Here is a 26716-nt window from a genome sequence, read left to right on the forward strand (position 1 = left end):
CCATAGGTGACCCCAACCCCATAAGTGACCCCAAACCCCATAGGTGACCCCAAATCCCATTGGGGGTCCCCCAAACCCCATAGGTGACCCCAAATCCCATTGGGGGTTCCTAAATCCCATTGGGGGTCCCCAAACCCCATAAGTGACCCAAAATCCCATAAATGACCCCAAATCCCATTGGAGGACCCCAACACCCCATAGGTGAACCCAAATCCCAATGGGGGTCCCCCAGCCCCATAAGTGACCCCAAATCCCATTAAAGGACACCAAAACCCCATAGGTGACCTCAAATCCCAATGGGGGACCCCAGCCCCATAAGTTACCCCAAATCCCATTAAGGGTCCCCAAACCCCATAGGTGACCCCCAGCCCCATAGGTGACCCCAAATCCCATTGGGGGTCCCCCAGCCCCATAGGTGACCCCAAATCCCATTGGGGGTCCCCAAAACCCCATAGGTGACACCAAACCCCATTAAGGGTCCCCAATACCCCATAGGTGACCCCAAACCCCATAGGTGACCCCAAACCCTATTGGGGGTCCCCAAACCCCATAGGTGACCCCAAATCCCATTGGGGGACCCCAGCCCCGTAAGTTACCCCAAATCCCATTGGGGTCCCCAAATCCCAATGGGGGTCCCCAAAAAGTATGGGGGGTCTCCAAACCCCATAAGTGACCCCAAACCCCATTGGGGGTCCCCAAATCCCAATGGGGGTCCCCAAACCCCATAGGTGACCCCAAAACCCCATAAGTGACCCCAAATCCCATTAAGGGTCCCCCAACCCCATAAATGACCCCAAATCCCATAAGGGACCCCAAACCCCATTGGGGGTCCCCAAATCCTATGGGGGGGGTCCCCAAATCCCAAAGGGAGTCCCCAAGTCTCATTGGGGGGCCCCCAGCCCCATAAGTGACCCCAAATCCCATTGGGGGTCCCCAAAACCCCATAAGTGACCCCAAACCCCATTGGGGGTCCCCAAAACCCCATAGGTGACCCCAAGTCTCATTGGGGGTCCCCAAAACCCAATGGGGGGGTCCTCCAACCCCCATAAGTGACCCCAAATCCCATTGGGGGTCCCCTAACCCCATAGGTGACCCCAAATCCCATAGGTGACCCCAAACCCCATTGGAGGAGCCCAAACCCCATAAGTGACCCCAAATCCCATTAGGGGTCCCCAAATCCCACTGGGGGTCCCCAGCCCCATAAGTGACCCCAAATCCCCATTAGGGGTCCCCAAATCCCAATGGGGGTCCCGAAATCCCATTGGGGGTCCCCCAGCCCCATAAGTGACCCCAAATCCCCATTAGGGGTCCCCAAATCCCAATGGGGGTCCCGAAATCCCATTGGGGGTCCCCCAGCCCCATAAGTGACCCCAAATCCCAATGGGGGTCCCCAAAACCCCATAGGTGACCCCAAACCCCATAAGTGAACCCAAACCCCATTGGGGGTCCCCAAAACCCCATAGGTGACCCCAAACCCCATAAGTGACCCCTAATCCCATTGGAGGACCCCAAAACCCCATTAGGGGTCCCCAAATCCTATGGGGGGTCCTCCAGCCCCATAAGTGACCCCAAATCCCCATAAGTGACCCCAAATCCCATTGGAGGACCCCAAAACCCCATAGGTGACCCCAAATCCCAATGGGGGTCCCTAAGTCTCATTAGAGGTCCCCAAACCCCATAAGTGACCCCAAATCCCACTGGGGGTCCCCCAAACCCCATAGGTGACCCCAAACCCCATTAAGGGTCCCCAATACCCCATAGGTGACCCCCAGCCCCATAGGTGACCCCAAATCCCATTGGGGGTCCCCCAACCCCATAAGTGACCCCCAAATCCCATTGCAGGTCCCCCAACCCCATAGGTGACCCCAAAACCCCATAGGTGACCCCCAGCCCCATAAGTGACCCCAAATTTCATTGGGGGTCCCCAAATCCCATAGGGGCCCCAAAACCCCATAGGGACCCCAAATCCCATTGGGGGTCCCCCAGCCCCATAAGTGACCCCAAATCCCATTGGGGGTCCCCGAAACCCCATAGGTGACCCCAAATCCCATTGGGGGTCCCTAAGTCTCAATGGGGGTCCCCAAACCCCATAAGTGACCCCAAACCCCATTGGAGGCCCCCAAACCCCATAGGTGACCCCAAACCCCATTGGGGGATCCCAAAACCCCATTAGGGGTCCCCAAACCCCATAGGTGACCCCAAACCCCATTATGGGTCCCCAAACCCCATAGGTGACCCCAAATCCCATTAGGGGTCCCCAAATCCCATAGGTGACCCCAAATCCCATAAGTGACCCCAAATCCCAATGGGGGTCCCCCAGCCCCATAAGTGACCCCAAATCCCATTGTGGGTCCCCAAACCCCATAGGTGACCCCAAATCCCATTGGGGGTTCCTAAATCCCATTATGGGTCCCCAAATCCCATAGGTGACCCCAAATCCCATTGGGGTCCCCCAGCCCCATAAGTGACCCCAAATCCCATTGGGGGTCCCCCAAACCCCATAGGTGACCCCAAACCCCATTGAGGGGCCCCAAAACCCCATAGGTGACCCTAAATCCCATTGGGGGTCCCCCAGCCCCATAAGTGACCCCAAATCCTATGAGGAATCCTCCAACCCCATTAGGGGTCCCCAAACCCCATAAGTGACCCCAAATCCCATTGGGGGTCCCCGAAACCCATAGGTGACCCCAAATCCCAATGGGGGTCCCCCAAACCCCATAAGTGACCCCAAATCCCATTGGGGTCCCCCAGCCCCATAAGTGACCCCAAACCCCATTGGGGGTCCCCAAACCCCATAGGTGACCCCAAATCCCATTGGGGGTCCCCCAGCCCCATAAGTGACCCCAAAACCCCATAAGTGACCCCCAAACCCCATTGGAGGACCCCAAAACCCCATAGGTGACCCCAAATCCCATTGGGGGTCCCCCAACCCCATAAGTGACCCCAAATCCCATTGGGGGTCCCCAAACCCCATAAGTGACCCCAAAACCCCATAGGAGACCCCAAAACCCCATAGGTGACCCCAAATCCCATTGGAGGACCCCAAATCCCATTGGAGGACCCCAAATCCCATTGGGGGTCCCCAAACCCCATTAGGGGTCCCCAAACCCCATAAGTGACCCCAAACCCCATTGAGGGTCCCCAAACCCCATAGGTGACCCCAAATCCCATTAAGGGGCCCCAAACCCCATAGGTGACCCCAAATCCCTTTGGGGGTCCCCCAAACCCCATAGGTGACCCCAAACCCCATTGGGGGTTCCTAAATCCCATTATGGGTCCCCAAATCCCATAGGTGACCCCAAATCCCATAGGTGACCCCAAACCCCATTGTGGGTCCCCCCAACCCCATAGGTGACCCCAAATCCCATTGGGGGTCCCCAAAGCCCCATAAGTGACCCCAAAAACCCATTGGGGGTCCCCAAAACCCCATAGGTGACCCCAAAACCCCATAGGTGACCCCAAAACCCCATAGGTGACCCCAAATCCCATTGGGGGTCCTCAAATCCTATGGGGGTCCCCCAGCCCCATAAGTGACCCCAAATCCCATTGAAGGACCCCAAAACCCCATAGGTGACCCCAAATCCCATTAAAGGACACCAAACCCCATAGGAGAACCCAAACCCCATAGGTGACCCCAAATCCCATTGGGGGTCCCCCAGCCCCATAAGTGACCCCAAATCCCATTGGGGGTCCCTCAACCCCATTTGGGGTCCCCCAACCCCATAGATGACCCCAAACCCCATTGGGGCTCCTCAAACCCCATAGGAGACCCCAAATCCCATTGGGGGTTCCTAAATCCCATTAGGTGACCCCAAACCCCATAAGTGACCCCAACCCCCATTGGGGGTCCCCAAAACCCCATAGGTGACCCCAAACCCCATAGGTGACCCCCAGCCCCATAGGTGACCCCAAACCCCATTGGGGGTCCCCAAAACCCCATAGGTGACCCCAAACCCCATTGGGGGTCCCCCAGCCCCATAAGTGACCCCAAATCCCATTGCTGCCCCCATCCCGCCCCTTTTAGGGTGGATTGGGTTGGGGATCCGGGATGGGGCCCCCCCCAAAACCCTATTGCCCCCCCATAGGGGCTGCCCAACCCCATTGGGGGTCCACAAACCCCATAAGTGACCCCAAATCCCCATTAGGGGTCCCCAAACCCCATTGGAGGACCCCGAAACCACATAAGTGACCCCAAATCCCATAGGAGGCCCCCAAACCCCATAGGTGACCCCAAATCCCATTGGGGGTCCCCCAGCCCCATAAGTGACCCCAAATCCATTGGGGGGTCCCCAAACCCCATTGGAGTACCCCAAACCCCATAGGTGACCCCAAACCCCATAGGAGACCCCAAACCCCATTGGGGGTCCCCAAACCCCATAGGAGACCCCAAATCCCATTGGGGGTCCCCCAAACCCCATAAGTGACCCCAAATCCCATTGAGGGTCCCCCAACCCCATAGGTGACCCCAAATCCCATTGGGGGTCCCCAAAACCCCATAGGAGACCCCAAATCCCATTGGGGGTCCCCAAACCCCATAGGAGACCCCAAATCCCATTGGGGGTCCCCAAACCCCATAAGTGACCCCAAACCCCATTGGAGGCCCCCAAACCCCATAGGAGACCCCAAACCCCATTGGGGGTCCCCAAACCCCATAGGAGACCCCAAATCCCATTGGGGGTCCCCAAACCCCATAAGTGACCCCAAATCCCATTGGGGGTCCCCAAACCCCATAGGTGACCTCAAATCCCATTGGGGGTCCCCCAACCCCATAGGTGACCCCAAATCCCATTAGGGGTCCCCAAACCCCATAGGTGACCCCAAACCCCATAAGTGACCCCAAACCCCACTGGGGGTCCCCCAGATCCCATAAGTGACCCCAAATCCCAATGGGGGTTCCCCAAAACCCCATAGGTGACCCCAAATCCCAGAGGGGGTCCCCAAAACCCCATAGGTGACCCCAAATCCCAATGAGGGTCCCCAAAACCTATGGGGGGTCCCCAAACCCCATAGGTGACCCCAACCCCGTAAGTGACCCCAAACCCCATTGAGGGTCCCCAAACCCCATAGGTGACCCCAAATATCAAAGGGGGCCCCCCAACCCCATAGGTGACCCCAAATCCTATGAGGAATCCTCCAACCCCATTAGGGGTCCCCAAACCCCATAAGTGACCCCAAACCCCATAAGGGGTCCCCAAACCCCATAGGTGACCCCAAATCCCATTGGGGGTCCCCAAATCCCAATGGGGGTCCCCAAACCCCATAGGTGACCCCCAACCCCATAAGTGACCCCAAATCCCATTAAGGGTCCTCAGCCCCCATTGCAGGTCCCCCAACCCCATAGGTGACCCCAAACCCCATTGGGGGTCCCCAAACCCCATAGGTGACCCCAAATCCCATTAGGGGTCCCCCAGATCCCATAAGTGACCCCAAATCCCATTAAGGGTCCCCAAAACCCCATAGGTGACCCCAAATCCCATTGGAGGACCCCAAATCCCAATGGGGGTCCCCAATACCCCATAAGTGACCCCAAAACCCCATAGGAGACCCCAAAACCCCATAGGTGACCCCAAATCCCATTAAGGGTCCCCAAACCCCATAGGTGACCCCAAACCCCATAAGTGACTCCAAATCCCATTGGAGGACCCCAACACACCATAGGTGACCCCAAATCCCAATGGGGTCCCCAAATCCTATGGGGGGGTCCCCAAACCCCATAAGTGACCCCAAACCCCATTTTAGGTCCCCCCAACCCCATAGGTGACCCCAAATCCCAATGGGGGTCCCCAAACCCCATAAGTGACCCCAAATCCTATGGGGGGTCCCAAAACCCCATTAGGGGTCCCCAAAACCCCATAGGTGACCCCAAATCCCAATGGGGGTCCCCCAGATCCCATAAGTGACCCCAACCCCCATTGGGGGTCCCCAAAACCCCATAGGTGACCCCAAATCCCATTGGAGGTCCCCAAATCCCATTGGGGGTCCCCCAGATCCCATAAGTGCCCCCAAATCCCATTAAGGGTCCCCAAAACCCCATAAGTGACCCCAAATCCCATTGGGGGTCCCCAACCCCCATTGGAGACCCCCAACCCCATTAGGGGTCCCCAAATCCCATTGGGGGTCCCCCAGCCCCATAGGTGACCCGAAACCCCATAGGTGACCCCAAATCCCATTGGGGGTCCCCAGATCCCATTGGGGGTCCCCAAACCCCATAAGTGACCCCAAACCCCATTGGGGGTCCCCCAGCCCCATAAGTGACCCCAAACCCCATAGGTGACCCCAAATCCCATTAAGGGTCCCCAAACCCCATAAGTGACCCCAAATCCCATTGGGGGTTCCTAAATCCCATTAGGTGACCCCAAACCCCATAAGTGACCCCAACCCCCATTGGGGGTCCCACAGCCCCATAAGTGACCCCAAATCCCATTAACGGGCCCCCAAACCCCATAGGTGACCCCAAAACCCCATAAGTGACTCCAAATCCCATTGGGGGTCCCCAAAGCCCCATAAGTGACCCCAAATCCCATTAGGGGTCCCCAATCCCCATTGGAGACCCCCAACCCCTTTAGGGGTCCCCAAATCCTATGGGGGGGTCCCCAAACCCCATTGGAGGACCCCAAACCCCATAGGTGACCCCAAACCCCATAGGTGACCCAAAATCCCATTGGGGGTCCCCCAACCCCATAAGTGACCCCAAACCCCATTGGAGGTCCCAAAAACCCCATAGGAGACCCCAAATCCCAATGGGGGTCCCCCCAACCCCATAAGTGACCCCAAACCCCATAGGTGACCCCAAATCCCATTGGGGGTCCCCAAATCCCATAGGTGACCCCAACCCGCATTGGGGTCCCCCAGCCCCATAAGTGACCCCAAACCCCATTGGGGCTCCCCAAGCCCCATAGGTGACCCCAAATCCCATTAAGGGTCCCCAAACCCCATAGGTGACCCCAAATCCCATTAAGGGTCCCCAAACCCCATAGGTGACCCCCAGCCCCATAAGTGACCCCAAATCCCATTGGGGGTCCCCAAAACCCCATAGGTGACCCCAAATCCCATTGGGGTACCCAAATCCTATGGGGAGTCCCCAAATCCTATGGGGGGGTCCAAAAACCCCATAGGTGACCCCAAATCCCATTGGGGGTCCCCCAGCCCCATAAGTGGCCCCAAACCCCATAGGTGACCCCAAACCCCATTGGGGCTCCTCAAACCCCATAGGTGACCCCAAATCCCATTGGAGGACCCCAAACCCCATAAGTGACCCCAAACCCCATTGGGGGTCCCCAAATCCCATTAGTGGTCCCCAATACCCCATAAGTGACCCCAAAACCCCATAGGAGACCCCAAAACCCCATAGATGACCCCAAATCCTATTGGGGGTCCCCAAACCCCATAGGTGACCCCAAACCCCATAGGTGACCCAAAATCCCATTGGGGGTCCCCCAACCCCATAAGTGACCCCAAACCCCATTGGAGGTCCCAAAAACCCCATAGGAGACCCCAAATCCCAATGGGGGTCCCCCCAACCCCATAAGTGACCCCAAACCCCATAGGTGACCCCAAACCCCATTGGGGCTCCTCAAACCCCATAGGTGACCCCAAATCCCATTGGAGGACCCCAAACCCCATAAGTGACCCCAAACCCCATTGGGGGTCCCCAAATCCCATTAGTGGTCCCCAATACCCCATAAGTGACCCCAAAACCCCATAGGAGACCCCAAAACCCCATAGATGACCCCAAATCCTATTGGGGGTCCCCAAACCCCATAGGTGACCCCAAATCCCATTGGAGGACCCCAACACCCCATAGGTGACCCCAAATGCCAATGGGGGTCCCCAAATCCCATAGGTGACCCCAAACCCCATAGGTGACCCCAACCCCCATTGGGGGTCCCACAGCCCCATAAGTGACCCCAAATCCCATTAACGGGCCCCCAAACCCCATAGGTGACCCCAAAACCCCATAAGTGACCCCAAAACCCATTGGGGCTCCCCCAACCCCATAGGTGACCCCAAAACCCCATACGTGACCCCAAATCCCATAGGTGACCCCCAACCCCATAGGTGACCCCAAATCCCATTGGGGGTCCCCAAAGCCCCATAAGTGACCCCAAATCCCATTGGAGGTCCCCCAGCCCCATAAGTGACCCCATTGAAGGTCCCCAACCCCATAGGTGACCCCAAACCCCATTGGGGGTCCCCAAAGCCCCATAAGTGACCCCAAATCCCATTGGAGGTCCCCCAGCCCCATAGGTGACCCCAATCCCATTGGGGGTCCCCCAGATTTCATAGGTGACCCCAAACCCTATTGGGGGTCCCCAAACCCCATAGGTGACCCCAAATCCCGATGGGGGTCCCCCAGCCCCATAAGTGACCCCAAATCCCATTGGGGGTCCCCCAGATCCCATAAGTGACCCCAAATCCCATTGGGGGTCCCCCAGATCCCATAAGTGACCCCAAATCCCATTGGGGGTCCCCCAGATCCCATAAGTGACCCCAAATCCCATTAAGGGTCCCCAAACCCCATAGGTGACCCCCCAGCCCCATAAGTGACCCCAAATCCCATTGGGTTCCCCCAAACCCCATAGGTGACCCCAAATCCCAATGGGGGACCCCAGCCCCATAAGTTACCCCAAATCCCATTAAGGGTCCCCAAACCCCATAGGTGACCCCCAGCCCCATAGGTGACCCCAAATCCCATTGGGGGTCCCCAAATCCCATTGGGGGTCCCCAAACCCCATAGGAGACCCCAAATCCCAATGGGGGTCCCCAAACCCCATAAGTGACCCCAAATCCCATTGCAGGACCCCAAACCCCATAGGAGACCCCAAATCCCATTAAGGGTCCCCAAACCCCATAGGTGACCCCAAACCCCATAAGTGACCCCAAATCCCATTGGGGGTCCCCCAGATCCCATAAGTGACCCCAAATCCCATTGCAGGACCCCAAACCCCATAGGAGACCCCAAATCCCATTAAGGGTCCCCAAACCCCATAGGTGACCCCAAACCCCATAAGTGACCCCAAATCCCATTGGGGGTCCCCCAGATCCCATAAGTGACCCCAAATCCCATTAGGGGTCACCAAATCCTATGGGGGGTCATCCAGCCCCATAAGTGACCCCAAACCCCATAAGTGACCCCAAATCCCACTGGAGGACCCCAAATCCCACTGGAGGACCCCAAAACCCCATAGGTGACCCCAAATCCCAATGGGGGTCCCTAAGTGTCATTAGAGGTCCCCAAACCCCATAAGTGACCCCAAACCCCATTGGGGGTCCCCAAATCCCATTGGGGGTCCCCAAAACCCCATAGGTGACCCCAAATCCATTGGGGGTCCCCCAAACCCCATAGGTGACCCCAAATCCCAATGGGGGTCCCCCAGCCCCATAAGTGACCCCAAACCCCATTAAGGGTCCCCCAACCCCATAGGTGACCCCAAACCCCATTAAGGGTCCCCAAATCCCATAGGTGACCCCAAATCCCATTAAGGGTCCCTAAACCCCATAGGTGACCCCCCAACCCCATAGGAGACCCCAAACCCCATTATGGGTCCCCAAACCGCATAAGTGACCCCAAATCCCATAGGTGACCCCAAATCCAATGGGGGGGTTCCTAAATCCCATTGGGGGTCCCCCAGCCCCATAAGTGACCCCAAATCCCAATGGGGGTCCTTAAGTCTCATTGGGGGTCCCCAAATCCTATGGGGGGTCCTCCAGCCCCATAAGTGACCCCAAACCCCATAAGTGACCCCAAATCCCACTGGAGGACCCCAAAACCCCATAGGTGACCCCAAATCCCAATGGGGGTCCCTAAGTCTCATTAGAGGTCCCCCAACCCCATAGGTGACCCCAAATCCCATTGGGGGTCCCCCAACCCTATTAGGGGTCCCCAAATCCCATTGGGGGTCCCCAAAACCCCATAGGTGACCCCAAATCCCAATGGGGGTCCCCCAGCCCCATAGGAGACCCCAAATCCCATTGGGGGTCCCCAAACCCCATAAGTGACTCCAAATCCCATTGGGGGTCCCCCAGCCCCATAAGTGACCCCAAACCCCATTGCTGCCCCCATCCCGGCCCTTTTAGGGTGGATTGGGGTTGGGATCCGGGATGGGGCCCCCCCCCAAACCCCGCTGTGGGGCTGCGCCCACGCTCTGCTCCTGGAGGAGCTGCTGGGCCCCGACCTCCCCCCCGGGGCACCCATGGGTGCTGCGCTGAGAGCCCTGCAGCAGCGCCTGCGTCGCTGTCGTGAGTGTGGGGCCACTATGGGGCCGGGTTTGGGGTCTGCAGGGTCACTATGGGGTCGCTATGGGGTGGGTTGGGGTCAATATGGGGTGGGTTGGGGTCAATATGGGGTCTCTATGGGGTGCTTTGGGGTCAATATGGGGTGGTTTGGGGTCACTATGGGGTGGTTTGGGGTCTCTATGGGGTCTCTATGGGGTGGGTTGGGGTCTCTATGGGGTCTCTATGGGGTGGTTTGGTGTCATTATGGGGTGGATTGGGGTCTCTATGGGGTGGTTTGGGGTCACTATGGGGTGGTTTGGGGTCTCTATGGGGTCTCTATGGGGTGGGTTGGGGTCTCTATGGGGTCTCTATGGGGTGGTTTGGTGTCATAATGGGGTGGATTGGGGTCTCTATGGGGTGGATTGGGGTCAATATGGGGTGGTTTGGGGTCACTATGGGGTCTCTATGGGGTGATTTGGGGTCACTATGGGGTCTCTATGGGGTGGATTGGGGTCAATATGGGGTGGTTTGGGGTCACTATGGGGTGGTTTGGGGTCTCTATGGGGTCTCTATGGGGTGGGTTGGGGTCTCTATGGGGTCTCTATGGGGTGGTTTGGTGTCATTATGGGGTGGATTGGGGTCTCTATGGGGTGGTTTGGGGGTCCTGGAGTGGGTTTGGGGTCACTATGTGGTCTCTATGGGGTGGGTTGGGGTCTCTATGGGGTCTCTATGGGGTGGGTTGGGGTCAATATGGGGCAGTTTGGGGTCACTATGGGGTTATTTGGGGTCTCTATGGTGGTTTGGGGTCTCTATGGGGTCTCTATGGGGTGGGTTGGGGTCAATGTGGGGTGGTTTGGGGTCTCTATGGGGTCTCTATGGGGCTCTTTGGGGTCACTATGGGGTTTCTATGGGGTGATTTAGAGACAACATGGGGTGGTTTGGGGTCACTATGGGGTCTCTATGGGGTGGTTTGGGGGTCCTGGGTTGCTTTGGGGTCACTATGGGGACTTTATGGGGTGATTTGGGGTCTCTATGGGGTGGTTTGGGGTCTCTATGAGGTGATTTGGGGTCACTATGGGGTCTCTATGGGGTGGTTTGGGGATCCTGGGGTGGTTTGGGGTCACTATGGGATGGTTTGGGGTCTCTATGGGGTCTCTATGGGGTCTCTATGGGGAGATTTGGGGTCATTATGGGGCAGTTTGGGGTCACTATGGGGTGGTTTGGGGTCAATATGGGGTGGGTTGGGGTCAATATGGGGTCTGTATGGGGTGGGTTGGGGTCTCTATGGGGTGGTTTGGGGTCACTAAGGGGTCTCTATGGGGTGATTTGGGGTCTCTGTGGTGCAGTTTGGGGTCTCTATAGGGTGGATTGGGGTCAATATGGGGTCTCTATGGGGTGATTTGGGGTCAATATGGGGTCTCTATGGGGTGATTTGGGGTCACTATGGGGTCTCTATGGGGTGATTTGGGGTCGCTATGGGGCGCTTTGGGGTCTCTATGGGGCAGTTTGGGGTCAATATGAGGTCTCTATGGGGTGGGTTGGGGTCTCTATGGGGTGCTTTGGGGTCACTATGGGTCTCTATGGGGTGGTTTGGGATCCATTTGGGGTCTTTATGGGGTGATTTGGGGTCACTATGGGGTGATTTGGGGTCACTATGGGGTCTCTATGGGGTGGGTTGGGGTCTCTATGGGATGGATTGGGGTTGCAATGGGGCAGTTTGGGGTCTCTATGGGGTCTCTATGGGGTGGTTTGGGGTCTCTATGAGGTGATTTGGGGTCACTATGGGGTCTCTATGGGGTGATTTGGGGTCTCTATGGGGTCAACATGGGGTGATTTGGGGTCAATATGGGGTCTCTATGGGGTGGATTGGGGTCAATATGGGGTGGTTTGGGGTCAATATGGGGTCTCTATGGGGTGGGTTGGGGGTCCTGGAGTGGTTTGGGGTCACTATGGGGTGCTTTGGGGTCTCTATGGGGTGGTTTGGGGTCTCTATGGGGTGGTTTGGGGTCGCTATGGGGTCTCTATGGGGCAGTTTGGGGTCACTATGGGGTGGGTTGGGGTCACTATGGGTCTCTATGGGGTGGTTTGGGGTCAATATGGGGTGGGTTGGGGTCAATATGGGGTCTCTGTGGGGTGGTTTCTGGTCTCTATGGGATGGATTGGGGTTGCTATGGGGTGGTTTGGGGTCTCTATGGGGTCTCTTATGGGGTGGTTTGGGGTCACTATGGGGTCTCTATGGGGTGGTTTGGGGTCTCTATGGGGTCTCTATGGGGTGGGTTGGGGTCAATATGGGGCAGTTTGGGGTCACTATGGGGTGATTTGGGGTCTCTATGGTGGTTTGGGGTCGCTATGGGGAGGGTTGGGGTCACTGTGGGGTCTCTATGGGGTGGGTTGGGGTCTCTATGGGATTGATTGGGGTCACTATGGGGTGGGTTGGGGTCAATATGGGATCTCTATGGGGTGGGTTGGGGTCTCTATGGGGCAGTTTGGGGTCTCTATGGGGTGATTTGGGGTCTCTATGGGGCTGTTTGGGGTCTCTATGGGGTCTCTATGGGGTGGATTGGGGTCAATATGGGGGTCTCTATGGGGTGGGTTGGGGGTCTTGAGGTGATTTGGGGTCCCTATGGGGTCTCTATGGGGTGGTTTGGTGTCATTATGGGGTGGATTGGGGTCTCTATGGGGTGGACTGGGGTCAATATGGGGTGGTTTGGGGTCACTATGGGGTGGGTTGGGGTCTCTATGGGGCTGTTTGGGGTCACTATGGGTCTCTATGGGGTGGTTTGGGGTCAATATGGGGTCTCTATGGGGTGGTTTGGGGTCACTATGGGGTGGGTTGGGGTCAATATGGGGAGGTTTGGGGTGGTTTGGGATCAATATGGGGTCAATATGGGGTGGTTTGGGGTCTCTATGGGTCTCTATGGGGTGGTTTGGGGGTCCTGGGGTGGTTTGGGGTCACTATGGGGTCGCTATGGGGCAGTTTGGGGTCAATATGGGGTCTCTATGGGGTGGGTTGGGGGTCTTGAGGTGATTTGGGGTCACTATGGGGTCTCTATGGGGTGGTTTGGGGTCTCTATGGGGTGATTTGGGGTCTCTATGGGGCAGTTTGGGGTCTCTATGGGGTGATTTGGGGTCACTATGGGGTCTCTATGGGGTGATTTGGGGTCTCTATGGGGTCTCTATGGGGTGATTCGGGGTCAATATGGGGTCTCTATGGGGTGGGTTGGGGTCACTATGGGGTCTCTATGGGGTGGTTTGGGGTCAACATGGGGTGAGTTGGGGTCAATATGGGGTCTCTATGGGGTGGATTGGGGGTCCTGGGGTGGTTTGGGGTCACTATGGGGTTATTTGGGGTCTCTATGGGGTGGTTTGGAGTCTCTATGGGGTCTCTATGGGGTGGTTTGGGGTCAATATGGGGTCTTTATGGGGTGATTTGGGGTCACTATGGGGTCTCTATGGGGTGGTTTGGGGTCTCTATGGGGTGGTTTGGGGTCACTATGGGGTGGTTTGGGGCCAATATGGGGTGATTTGGGGTCAATATGGGGTCTCTATGGGGTCTCTATGGGGTGATTTGGGGTCTCTATGGGGTCTCTTATGGGGTGGTTTGGGGTCACTATGGGGTCTCTATGGGGTGATTTGGGGTCAATATGGGGTCTCTATGGGGCAGTTTGGGTTCACTATGGGGTCCCTATGGGGTGGTTTGGGGTCACTATGGGGTCTCTATGGGGTGATTTAGGGTCAGTATGGGGTGGTTTGGGGTCTCTATGGGGCAGTTTGGGGTCTCTATGGGGTGATTTGGGGTCAATATGGGGTCTCTATGGGGTGGGTTGGGGTCAATATGGGGTCACTATGGGGTCACTATGGGGTCTGTATGGGGTGGTTTGGGGTCTCTATGGGGTCTCTATGGGGTGGGTTGGGGTCTCTATGGGGTCTCTATGGGGTGGGTTGGGGGCACTATGGGGCAGTTTGGGGTCACTATGGGGTTATTTGGGGTCTCTATGGTGGTTTGGGGTCTCTATGGGGTGGGTTGGGGTCACTGTGGGGTCTCTATGGGGTGGGTTGGGGTCACTGTGGGGTCTCTATGGGGTGGGTTGGGGTCTATATGGGTTGGTTTGGGGTCTGGAGGAAGTTTGGGGTCAATATGGGGTCTCTATGGGGTGGTTTGGGGTCAATATGGGGTGGTTTGGGGTCACTATGGGGTGCGTTGGGGCCACTATGGGGTTTCTATGGGGTGGTTTGGGGTCTCTATGGGGTGTATTGGGGGTCTTGAGGTGATTTGGAGTCTCTATGGGGTCTCTATGGGGTGGTTTGGGGTCAACATGGGGTGGTTTGGGGTCAATATGGGGTCGCTATGGGGTGATTTGGGGTCTCTATGGGGTTTCTATGGGGTGATTTGGGGTCAATATGGGGTCTCTATGGGGTGGTTTGGGGTCTCTATGGGGTGATTTGGGGTCTCTATGGGGTCTCTATGGGGTGATTTGGGGTCATTATGGGGCAGTTTGGGGTCTCTATGGGGTGATTTGGGGTCTCTATGGGGTGGTTTGGGGTCAATATGGGGTCTCTATGGGGTCTCTATGGGGTGATCTGGGGTCATTATGGGGCAGTTTGGGGTCACTATGGGGTTATTTGGGGTCTCTATGGGGTGGTTTGGGGTCTCTATGGGGTGGTTTGGGATCTCTATGGGGTCAACATGGGGTGATTTGGGGTCAATATGGGGTCTCTATGGGGTGATTTGGGGTCTCTATGGGGCAGTTTGGGGTCTCTATGGGGTCTCTATGGGGTGATTTGGGGTCACTATGGGGCAGTTTGGGGTCTCTATGGGGTCTCTATGGGGTGATTTGGGGTCACTATGGGGCCAACATGGGGTGATTTGGCGTCAATATGGGGTGGTTTGGGGTCTCTATGGGGTGGTTTGGGGTCTCTATGGGGTGATTTGGGGTCACTATGGGGTGGTTTGGGGGTCTTGAGGTGATTTGGGGTCACTATGTGGTCGCTATGGGGTGGGTTGGGGTCAATATGGGGTGATTTGGGGTCTCTATGGGGTGGTTTGGGGTCACTATGGGGTGGTTTGGGGTCACTATGGGGTGGTTTGGGGTCAATATGGGGTGGGTTGGGGTCAATATGGGGTGATTTGAGGTTGCTGTGGGGTGGTTTGGGGTCTCTATGGGGTCTCTATGGGGTGGTTTGGGGTCAATATGGGGTGGTTTGGGGTCACTATGGGGTGGTTTGGGGTCACTATGGGGTCTCTATAGGGTGATTTGGGGTCAATATGGGGTCTCTATGGGGTGGGTTGGGGGTCCTGGAGTGGTTTGGGGTCACTATGGGGTGCTTTGGGGTCTCTATGGGGTGGTTTGGGGTCACTATGGGTCTCTATGGGGTGATTAGGGGTCACTATGGGGTTTCTATGGGGTGATTTAGGGTCAACATGGGGTGGTTTGGGGTCAATATGGGGTGGGTTGGGGTCTCTATGGGGCTGTTTGGGGTCACTATGGGTCTCTATGGGGTGATTTGGGGTCAATATGGGGTCTTTATGGGGTGGTTTGGGGTCACTATGGGGTCTCTATGGGGTGGGTTGGGGTCAATATGGGGAGGTTTGGGGTGGTTTGGGATCAATATGGGGTCAATATGGGGTGGTTTGGGGTCTCTATGGGTCTCTATGGGGTGGTTTGGGGGTCCTGGGGTGGTTTGGGGTCACTATGGGGTCGCTATGGGGCAGTTTGGGGTCAATATGGGGTCTCTATGGGGTGGGTTGGGGGTCTTGAGGTGATTTGGGGTCACTATGGGGTCTCTATGGGGTGGTTTGGGGTCTCTATGGGGTGATTTGGGGTCTCTATGGGGCAGTTTGGGGTCTCTATGGGGTGATTTGGGGTCACTATGGGGTCTCTATGGGGTGATTTGGGGTCTCTATGGGGTCTCTATGGGGTGATTCGGGGTCAATATGGGGTCTCTATGGGGTGGGTTGGGGTCACTATGGGGTCTCTATGGGGTGGTTTGGGGTCAACATGGGGTGAGTTGGGGTCAATATGGGGTCTCTATGGGGTGGATTGGGGGTCCTGGGGTGGTTTGGGGTCACTATGGGGTTATTTGGGGTCTCTATGGGGTGGTTTGGAGTCTCTATGGGGTCTCTATGGGGTGGTTTGGGGTCAATATGGGGTCTTTATGGGGTGATTTGGGGTCACTATGGGGTCTCTATGGGGTGGGTTGGGGTCTCTATGGGGTGGTTTGGGGTCACTATGGGGTCTCTATGGGGTGGTTTGGGGCCAATATGGGGTGATTTGGGGTCAATATGGGGTCTCTATGGGGTCTCTATGGGGTGATTTGGGGTCTCTATGGGGTCCCTTATGGGGTGGTTTGGGGTCACTATGGGGTCTCTATGGGGTGATTTGGGGTCAATATGGGGTCTCTATGGGGTGATTTAGGGTCAGTATGGGGTGGTTTGGGGTCTCTATGGGGCAGTTTGGGGTCTCTATGGGGTGATTTGGGGTCAATATGGGGTCTCTATGGGGCGGTTTGGGGTCACTATGGGGTCTATGGGGTGATTTGGGGTCTCTATGGGGTGCTTTGGGGTCACTATGGGGTCTCTATGGGGTGATTTGGGGTCAATATGGGGTCTCTATGGGGTGGGTTGGGGTCAATATGGGGTCACTATGGGGTCACTATGGGGTCTGTATGGGGTGGTTTGGGGTCTCTATGGGGTCTCTATGGGGTGGGTTGGGGTCTCTATGGGGTCTCTATGGGGTGGGTTGGGGTCACTATGGGGCAGTTTGGGGTCACTATGGGGTTATTTGGGGTCTCTGGTGGTTTGGGGTCTCTATGGGGTGGGTTGGGGTCTCTATGGGTTGGTTTGGGGTCTGGAGGAAGTTTGGGGTCACTATGGGGTCTCTATGGGGTGGTTTGGGGTCTCTATGGGGTGTATTGGGGGTCTTGAGGTGATTTGGAGTCTCTATGTGGTCTCTATGGGGTGGTTTGGGGTCAACATGGGGTCTCTATGGGGTGATTTGGGGTCTCTATGGGGCAGTTTGGGGTCTCTATGGGGTGATTTGGGGTCTCTATGGGGCAGTTTGGGGTCTCTATGGGGTGATTTGGGGTCTCTATGGGGCAGTTTGGGGTCTCTATGGGGTGATTTGGGGTCTCTATGGGGAAGTTTGGGGTCTCTATGGGGTGATTTGGGGTCTCTACGGGGTGATTTGGGGTCAAAATGGGGTGGTTTGGGGTCACTATGGGGTCTCTACGGGGTTATTTGGGGTCAATATGGGGAGGTTTGGGGTCTCTATGGGGTGATTTGGGGTCACTGTGGGGTGGATTGGGGTCTCTATGGGGTCTCTATGGAGTGGGTTGGGGTCACTATGGGTCTCTATGGGGTGGTTTGGGGTATCTATGGGGTATCTATGGGGTGATTTGGGGTCAATATGGGGTGATTTAGGGTCAACATGGGATGGTTTGGGGTCACTATGGGGTCTCTATGGGGTGGGTTGGGGTCTCTATGGGGTTTCTATGGGGTGGGTTGGGGTCAATATGGGGTCTCTATGGGGTCTCTATGGGGTGCTTTGGGGTCTCTATGGAGTGGATTGGGGTCACTATGGGGTGGTTTGGGGTCACTATGGGGTCTCTATGGGGTGGTTTGGGGTCTCTATGGGGTCTCTATGGGGTGGTTTGGGGTCAATATGGGATCTCTATGGGGTCTCTATGGGGTGATCTGGGGTCATTATGGGGCAGTTTGGGGTCACTATGGGGTGGGTTGGGGTCAATATGGGGTCTCTATGGGGCAGTTTTGGGTCAATATGGGGTGGGTTGGGGTCACTATGGGGTCTCTATGGGGTGGGTTGGGGGTCCTGGGGTGGGTTGGGGTCACTATGGGGTCGCTATGGGGTGATTTAGGGTCACTATGGGGTCTCTATGGGGTGGGTTGGGGCAGTTCTATGGGTCTCTATGGGTCGCTATGGGTCGCTGTGGGTCGCTATGGGTCTCTATGGATCGCTATGGGTCTCTATGGGTCGCTATGGGTCGCTATGGGTCTCTATGGGTCTCTATGGGTCGCTATGGGTCTGTATGGGTCGCTATGGGGTCGCTATGGGTCTCTATGGGTCTCTATGGGTCGCTATGGGTCTCTATGGGTCCCTATGGGGTCGCTATGGGTCGCTATGGGTCGCTATGGGTCGCTATGGGTCTCTATGGGTCTCTATGAGTCGCTATGGGTCTCTATGGCTCTTTATGGGTCGCTATGGGTCTCTATGGGTCTCTATGGGGTCGCTATGGGTCTCTATGGGTCGCTATGGGTCTATGGGTCCCTATGGGTCTCTATGGGTCGCTATGGGTCGCTATGGGTCTCTATGGGTCGCTATGGGGCGCTATGGGTCGCTATGGGGCAGTTCTATGGGTCTCTATGGGTCGCTATGGGTCGCTATGGGGCGCTATGGGGCGCTATGGGGCGCTATGGGTCGCTATGGGGCAGTTCTATGGGTCTCTATGGGTCGCTATGGGGCGCTATGGGTCGCTATGGGTCTCTATGGGTCCCTATGGGGTCGCTATGGGTCGCTATGGGTCGCTATGGGTCGCTATGGGTCTCTATGGGTCTCTATGGGTCGCTATGGGTCTCTATGGCTCTTTATGGGTCGCTATGGGTCTCTATGGGTCTCTATGGGGTCGCTATGGGTCTCTATGGGTCGCTATGGGTCTATGGGTCCCTATGGGTCTCTATGGGTCGCTATGGGTCGCTATGGGGCGCTATGGGGCGCTATGGGTCGCTATGGGGCAGTTCTATGGGTCTCTATGGGTCTCTATGGGGCGCTATGGGGCGCTATGGGTCGCTATGGGGCAGTTCTATGGGTCTCTATGGGTCGCTATGGGGCGCTATGGGTCGCTATGGGTCTCTATGGGTCCCTATGGGTCTCTATGGGTCTCTATGGGTCGCTATGGGTCCCTATGGGTCTCTATGGGTCTCTATGGGTCGCTATGGGTCGCTATGGGTCTCTATGGGTCTCTATGGTTCGCTATGGGTCTCTATGGGTCGCTATGGGTCGCTATGGGTCGCTATGGGTCGCTATGGGGCAGTTCTATGGGGTCTGTATGGGTCACTATGGGTCTCTATGGGTCGCTATGGGTCGCTATGGGTCTCTATGGTGTCGCTATGGGGTCTCTATGGGGTCTCTATGGGTCGCCATGGGTCGCTATGGGGCAGTTCTATGGGGTCGCTATGGGTCGCTATGGGTCCCTATGGGTCTCTATGGGTCGCTATGGGTCGCTATGGGTCGCTATGGGTCGCTATGGGTCTCTGTGGGTCTCTATGGGTCGCTATGGGTCTCTATGGGTCTCTATGGGTCGCTATGAGTCTCTCTGGGTCGCTATGGGTCTCTATGGGACGCTATGGGTCGCTATGGGTCTCTATGGGTCTCTATGGGTCGCTATGGGTCGCTATGGGTCTCAATGGGTCGCTATGGGGCGCTATGGGGCGCTATGGGTCGCTATGGGTCGCTATGGGTCGCTATGGGTCTCTATGGGTCTCTATGGGTCGCTATGGGTCCCTATGGGTCTCTATGGGTCTCTATGGGTCGCTATGGGTCGCTATGGGTCTCTATGGGTCTCTATGGTTCGCTATGGGTCTCTATGGGTCGCTATGGGTCGCTATGGGTCTCTATGGGTCTCTATGGGTCGCTATGGGTCGCTATGGGTCTCAATGGGTCGCTATGGGGCGCTATGGGGCGCTATGGGTCGGTATGGGTCGCTATGGGTCCCTATGGGTCGCTATGGGGCAGTTCTATGGGTCGCTTTGGGTCGCTATGGGACGCTATGGGGTCGCTATGGGTTGCTATGGGTCCCTATCGGTCCCTATCGGTCCCTATGGGTCGCTATGGGTCCCTATGGGTCGCTATGGGTCGCTATGGGTCTCTATGAGTCGCTATGGGTCGCTATGGGGTCTCTATGGGGTCTCTATGGGTCTCTATGGGTCGCTATGGGTCTCTATGGGTCTCTATGGGTCGCTATGGGTCTCTATGGGTCGCTATGGGTCTCTATGGGTCCCTATGGGTCGCTATGGGTCCCTATGGGTCTCTATGGGTCACTATAGGTCTCTATGGGTCGCTATGGGTCGCTATGGGTCTCTATGGGTCTCTATGGGTCGCTATGGGGTCTCTATGGGTCGCTATGGGTCTCTATGGGTCTCGATGGGTCGCTATGGGTCTCTATGGGTCCCTATGGGTCTCTATGGGTCACTATGGGTCTCTATGGGTCCCTATGGGTCCCTATGGGTCGCTATGGGTCGCTATGGGTCGCTATGGGGCAGTTCTATGGGGTCGCTATGGGTCACTATGGGTCACTATGGGTCGCTATGGGTCGCTATGGGTCTCTATGGGTCTCTATGGGTCGCTATGGGTCGCTATGGGTCGCTATGGGTCGCTATGGGTCTCTATGGGTCGCTATGGGTCGCTATGGGGTCGCTATGGGTCGCTATGGGTCGCTATGGGTCTCTATGGGTCACTATGGGTCGCTATGGGTCGCTATGGGTCTCTATGGGTCTCTATGGGTCGCTATGGGTCGCTATGGGTCGCTATGTGTCCCTATGGGTCTCTATGGGTCTCTATGGTTCGCTATGGGTCCCTATGGGTCCCTATGGGTCCCTATGGGTCTCTATGGGTCGCTATGGGTCACTATGGGTCGCTATGGGGCAGTTCTATGGGGTCGCTATGGGTCTCTATGGGTCTCTATGGGTCGCTATGGGTCGCTATGGGTCTCTATGGGTCCCTATGGGTCCCTATGGGTCCCTATGGATCGCTATGGGGTCGCTATGGGTCGCTATGGGTCGCTATGGGTCTCTATGGCGTCTCTATGGGTCGCTATGGGTCTCTATGGGTCTCTATGGGTCGCTATGGGTCGCTATGGGTCTCTATGGGTCTCTATGGGTCGCTATGGGTCGCTATGGGGTCGCTATGGGTTGCTATGGGTCTCTATGGGTCGCTATGGGGCAGTTCTATGGGTCTCTATGGCTCACTATGGGTCGCTATGGGGTTGCTATGGGTCTCTATGGGGTCGCTATGGGTCGCTATGGGGTCCCTATGGGGTCGCTATGGGTCGCTATGGGGTCCCTATGGGGTCGCTCTGGGTCGCTCTGGGTCGCTATGGGGTCTCTATGGGTCGCTATGGGTCGCTATGGGGTCTCTCTGGGTTGCTATGGGTCTCTATGGGTCTCTATGGGTCGCTATGGGTCTCTATGGGTCTCTATGGGTCGCTATGGGTCGCTATGGGTCTCTATGGGTCGCTATGGGTCGCTATGGGTCGCTATGGGTCGCTATGGGTCGCTATGGGTCTCTATGGGTCGCTATGGGTCTCTATGGGTCTCTATGGGTCGCTATGGGTCGCTATGGGTCGCTATGGGTCTCTATGGTTCGCTATGGGTCTCTATGGGTCGCTATGGGTCGCTATGGGTCGCTATGGGTCGCTATGGGGCAGTTCTATGGGGTCTGTATGGGTCACTATGGGTCTCTATGGGTCGCTATGGGTCGCTATGGGTCTCTATGGTGTCGCTATGGGGTCTCTATGGGGTCTCTATGGGTCGCCATGGGTCGCTATGGGGCAGTTCTATGGGGTCGCTATGGGTCGCTATGGGTCCCTATGGGTCTCTATGGGTCGCTATGGGTCGCTATGGGTCGCTATGGGTCGCTATGGGTCTCTGTGGGTCTCTATGGGTCGCTATGGGTCTCTATGGGTCTCTATGGGTCGCTATGAGTCTCTCTGGGTCGCTATGGGTCTCTATGGGACGCTATGGGTCGCTATGGGTCTCTATGGGTCTCTATGGGTCGCTATGGGTCGCTATGGGTCTCAATGGGTCGCTATGGGGCGCTATGGGGCGCTATGGGTCGCTATGGGTCGCTATGGGTCGCTATGGGTCTCTATGGGTCTCTATGGGTCGCTATGGGTCCCTATGGGTCTCTATGGGTCTCTATGGGTCGCTATGGGTCGCTATGGGTCTCTATGGGTCTCTATGGTTCGCTATGGGTCTCTATGGGTCGCTATGGGTCGCTATGGGTCTCTATGGGTCTCTATGGGTCGCTATGGGTCGCTATGGGTCTCAATGGGTCGCTATGGGGCGCTATGGGGCGCTATGGGTCGGTATGGGTCGCTATGGGTCCCTATGGGTCGCTATGGGGCAGTTCTATGGGTCGCTTTGGGTCGCTATGGGACGCTATGGGGTCGCTATGGGTTGCTATGGGTCCCTATCGGTCCCTATCGGTCCCTATGGGTCGCTATGGGTCCCTATGGGTCGCTATGGGTCGCTATGGGTCTCTATGAGTCGCTATGGGTCGCTATGGGGTCTCTATGGGGTCTCTATGGGTCTCTATGGGTCGCTATGGGTCTCTATGGGTCTCTATGGGTCGCTATGGGTCTCTATGGGTCGCTATGGGTCTCTATGGGTCCCTATGGGTCGCTATGGGTCCCTATGGGTCTCTATGGGTCACTATAGGTCTCTATGGGTCGCTATGGGTCGCTATGGGTCTCTATGGGTCTCTATGGGTCGCTATGGGGTCTCTATGGGTCGCTATGGGTCTCTATGGGTCTCGATGGGTCGCTATGGGTCTCTATGGGTCCCTATGGGTCTCTATGGGTCACTATGGGTCTCTATGGGTCCCTATGGGTCCCTATGGGTCGCTATGGGTCGCTATGGGTCGCTATGGGGGCAGTTCTATGGGGTCGCTATGGGTCACTATGGGTCACTATGGGTCGCTATGGGTCGCTATGGGTCTCTATGGGTCTCTATGGGTCGCTATGGGTCGCTATGGGTCGCTATGGGTCGCTATGGGTCTCTATGGGTCGCTATGGGTCGCTATGGGGTCGCTATGGGTCGCTATGGGTCGCTATGGGTCTCTATGGGTCACTATGGGTCGCTATGGGTCGCTATGGGTCTCTATGGGTCTCTATGGGTCGCTATGGGTCGCTATGGGTCGCTATGTGTCCCTATGGGTCTCTATGGGTCTCTATGGTTCGCTATGGGTCCCTATGGGTCCCTATGGGTCCCTATGGGTCTCTATGGGTCGCTATGGGTCACTATGGGTCGCTATGGGGCAGTTCTATGGGGTCGCTATGGGTCTCTATGGGTCTCTATGGGTCGCTATGGGTCGCTATGGGTCTCTATGGGTCCCTATGGGGTCCCTATGGGTCCCTATGGATCGCTATGGGGTCGCTATGGGTCGCTATGGGTCGCTATGGGTCTCTATGGCGTCTCTATGGGTCGCTATGGGTCTCTATGGGTCTCTATGGGTCGCTATGGGTCGCTATGGGTCTCTATGGGTCTCTATGGGTCGCTATGGGTCGCTATGGGGTCGCTATGGGTTGCTATGGGTCTCTATGGGTCGCTATGGGGCAGTTCTATGGGTCTCTATGGCTCACTATGGGTCGCTATGGGGTTGCTATGGGTCTCTATGGGGTCGCTATGGGTCGCTATGGGGTCCCTATGGGGTCGCTATGGGTCGCTATGGGGTCCCTATGGGGTCGCTCTGGGTCGCTCTGGGTCGCTATGGGGTCTCTATGGGTCGCTATGGGTCGCTATGGGGTCTCTCTGGGTTGCTATGGGTCTCTATGGGTCTCTATGGGTCGCTATGGGTCTCTATGGGTCTCTATGGGTCGCTATGGGTCGCTATGGGTCTCTATGTCGCTATGGGTCGCTATGGGTCGCTATGGGTCGCTATGGGTCGCTATGGGTCTCTATGGGTCGCTATGGGTCTCTATGGGTCTCTATGGGTCGCTATGGGTCGCTATGGGTCGCTATGGGTCGCTATGGGTCCCTCCCCCCCTCCCCCCCAGCTCCCGGCTCGGTGCCCTGGGCGACATTGGCTGAAATCTCCGGCCTCTGGGCGACGCTGGGCCCCGCCTTCCTGCGAGGTGTGACCTCATCCCTGCCCCCTTCTGACGTCATCACGTGTCGCCCCTCCCCCATCGTGACGTCACTTCCCCCCCCCCCCCCCCCCCCCGCAGGATTGGAGGCTGCTGGTTGGTCGACGCGACGCCATCAGCTGGCAGACGACGAATGGCGGCTCCAGTGGGCGGGGCCTCACGCGGAAAGCCACGCCCACACTGCCGCCGCCGTCCAATGAAAACACGCCCCACTCCGTAGCCCCGCCCCTGAAGAAGCCCCGCCCTCTTTTGACCACGCCCCCATAGGCTCCACCCCGATTCTCAATGGACCAATGGCTAAGCCCCGCCCACCATGTTGACCACGCCCCCATAAAGCCCCGCCTCCAACTGACCACGCCCACATTCTCACCCCACCAATCAATGATCTTTCGATGAAAGCCCCTCCCACACGTGACCACGCCCCCCCGGAAGCCCCGCCCTCCTTTAACCACCCCCCCCCCCAATTAAAAGCTCATTCGGCTTTAGCCACGCCCCGTTTCAATGCCCCGCCCACCGTAGCCACGCCTCCTCCATTTACACCCCATCACTTAGACCACGCCCCCTAGATAAGCCCCGCCCACCCTAGCAATGCCCTTCCATTATATCCCCGTCACTTTGACCACGCCCCCTACATAAGCCCCTCCCACCCTTAACCACGCCCCCATTAAAGCCACGCCCCCCGAAGCCACGCCCCCTCATTTAAACCTCCGTGTTCCTGACCACGCCCCCATAAGCCCCGCCCACCCCAAACCCCTCCCCCTCCATTAAACCCCTCTCGTTTTACCCATGCCCCCTTTCTAAGCCCCGCCCATTATTAGCCCCGCCCACTCTTAGCCACGCCCCTCCATTTATGCCTATCCAACCTTAGACACGCCCCCCGTTAAGCCCCGTCCATCGTAGCCACGCCCCCTCAATTGAATCCCATCCCTTTGACCACGCCTCCTTCTTAAAGCCCCGCCCCCCGTAGCCACGCCCTCTCATTTAAATCCCGTTATTTTCACCAGGCACTCTTAAGCCCCGCCCACCCCTGACCACACCCCTCCCATTAAGTCGCCGTCTTTTGACCACGCCCCCTAAGCCTCGCGCATTAGCCCCGCCCACCCGTAGCCACGCCCCCTCAGATTAATCCGCCCTTTTGACTCCGCCCCCCTCAAGCCACGCCCACCGTAGCCACGCCCCTCCATTTATGCCTATCCAACCTTAGACACGCCCCCCGTTAAGCCCCGCCCATCGTAGCCAAGCCCCCTTTATTGAATCCAATGGCTTTGACCACGCCCCCTCCCTTCGCCCCGCCCAACCTTTAGCCACGCCCCCCCATTGAAGCCTGTTCAAACTCAGGCACGCCCCCCCTTAAGCCCCACCCACTCTCGCCACGCCCCTTCAAATTAATCCGCCCTTTTGACCCCCCCCCCTCTCCAAGCCCCGCCCACCCTTAGCCACGCCCCTCCTTTGAAGCTTATCCAATCTTAGACACACCCCCCCTTAAGCCCCGCCCATCGTAGCCAAGCCCCCTCCATTGATTCCAATGACTTTGACCACGCCCCCTCCCTTCGCCCCGCCCACCCTTAGCCACGCCCTCACCATTGAAGCCTGTTCAAACTCAGGCACGCCCCCCCTTAAGCCCCGCCCACTGTAACCACGCCCCCTCCATTGAATCCAATTACTTTGACCACGCCTCCTTCATAAAAGCCCCGCCCACCTTTAGCCACGCCCCTCCATTGAAGCTTATCCAACCTCAGGCACGCCCCCCTTAAGCCCCGCCCACCCTAGCCACGCCCCCTCAGATTAATCCACCCTTTTGACCCCTCCCCCTCTCCAAGCCCCGCCCACCCAAAGCCACGCCCCTCCATTTATGCCTATCCAACCTCAGACACGCCCCCCGTTAAGCCCCGCCCATCACAGCCAAGCCCTCCCCATTGAATCCAATGACTTTGACCACGCCTCCTTCATAAAAGCCCCGCCCACCTTTAGCCACGCCCCTCCATTGAAGCTTATCCAACCTCAGGCACGCCCCCCATAAGCCCCGCCCACCCAAGCCACGCCCCTTCTGTTTAATCCGCCCTTTTGACCCCGCCCCCTTTCCAAGCCCCGCCCTCCGTAGCCACGCCCCCTCAGATTAATCCGCCCTTTTGACCCCGCCCCCTTACGCCCCTCCGCCTGACCCCGCCCCCTCCATTATAATCCATCGTCCTTCGACCACGCCCATTTCCTTCGCCCCGCCCACCTTTAGCCACGCCCCCCCTCCATTGAAGCTTATCCAACCTCAGGCACGCCCCCCATAAGCCCCGCCCACCCAAGCCACGCCCCCTCAAATTAATCCGCCCTTTATGACCCCGCCCCCTCTCCAAGCCCCGCCCACCCAAGCCACGCCCCTCCATTTAGGCCTATCCAACCTTAGACACGCCCCCCGTTAAGCCCCGCCCATCGTAGCCACGCCCCCTCAATTGAATCCCATCCCATTGACCACGCCTCCTTCTCAAAGCCCCGCCCACCCAAAGCCACGCCCCTTCATTTATGCCTATACAACCTTAGACACGCCCCCCGTTAAGCCCCGCCCATCACAGCCAAGCCCCCTCCATTGAATCCAATGACATTGACCACGCCTCCTTCATAAAAGCCCCGC

General features: G+C 57.2%; 1 protein-coding gene and 2 long non-coding RNA genes across 5 annotated transcripts; 2 read left to right on the plus strand and 1 right to left on the minus strand.

The window, feature by feature from the left end:
• Window positions 1-471: 471 nt before the first annotated feature.
• Window positions 472-5378, minus strand: LOC125687807 (shematrin-like protein 2). Of its 3 annotated transcripts, XM_048933089.1 has the most exons (4): window positions 4848-4925; window positions 3943-4672; window positions 2675-2721; window positions 472-959 (listed from the first exon to the last, which is right to left on the minus strand). In XM_048933089.1, exons 2-4 carry the CDS (start codon window positions 4455-4457, stop codon window positions 472-474), a joined length of 1050 nt encoding a protein of 349 aa, XP_048789046.1. In that variant the 5' UTR covers window positions 4458-4672; window positions 4848-4925. The 3 variants fall into 3 exon arrangements, with proteins under 3 accessions (XP_048789046.1, XP_048789044.1, XP_048789045.1); XM_048933087.1 differs by lacking the exon at window positions 4848-4925 and having other exon boundaries at window positions 593-959; window positions 2675-4723; XM_048933088.1 differs by lacking the exons at window positions 472-959; window positions 2675-2721 and having other exon boundaries at window positions 4142-4672; window positions 4848-5378.
• Window positions 953-24283, plus strand: LOC125687809 (uncharacterized). The gene is made up of 5 exons (XR_007374414.1): window positions 953-1622; window positions 5561-5599; window positions 9957-10239; window positions 24004-24081; window positions 24175-24283. It is a non-coding gene; the product is annotated as an uncharacterized LOC125687809 (long non-coding RNA).
• LOC125687810 (uncharacterized) lies at window positions 10998-16012 on the plus strand. The gene is made up of 3 exons (XR_007374415.1): window positions 10998-11273; window positions 13240-13292; window positions 15976-16012. It is a non-coding gene; the product is annotated as an uncharacterized LOC125687810 (long non-coding RNA).
• Window positions 24284-26716: the final 2433 nt, after the last annotated feature.

This window comes from Lagopus muta, unplaced genomic scaffold, assembly GCF_023343835.1.
Source record: "Lagopus muta isolate bLagMut1 unplaced genomic scaffold, bLagMut1 primary scaffold_226, whole genome shotgun sequence".
Lineage (NCBI taxonomy): Eukaryota > Metazoa > Chordata > Aves > Galliformes > Phasianidae > Lagopus > Lagopus muta.

Bases quoted from the DNA above. Each gene is read 5' to 3' on its own strand.
- LOC125687807 (XM_048933087.1), bottom strand. From the start codon at position 3,489: ATGGGATTTGGGGTCACCTATGGGGTTTTGGGGTCACCTATGGGGTTT. The intron at 960-2,674 runs TTTCGGGGACCC...ACCCCCAATGGG, and splicing joins GATTTGGGGTCACCTATGGG to GTTTGGGGTCACTTATGGGG.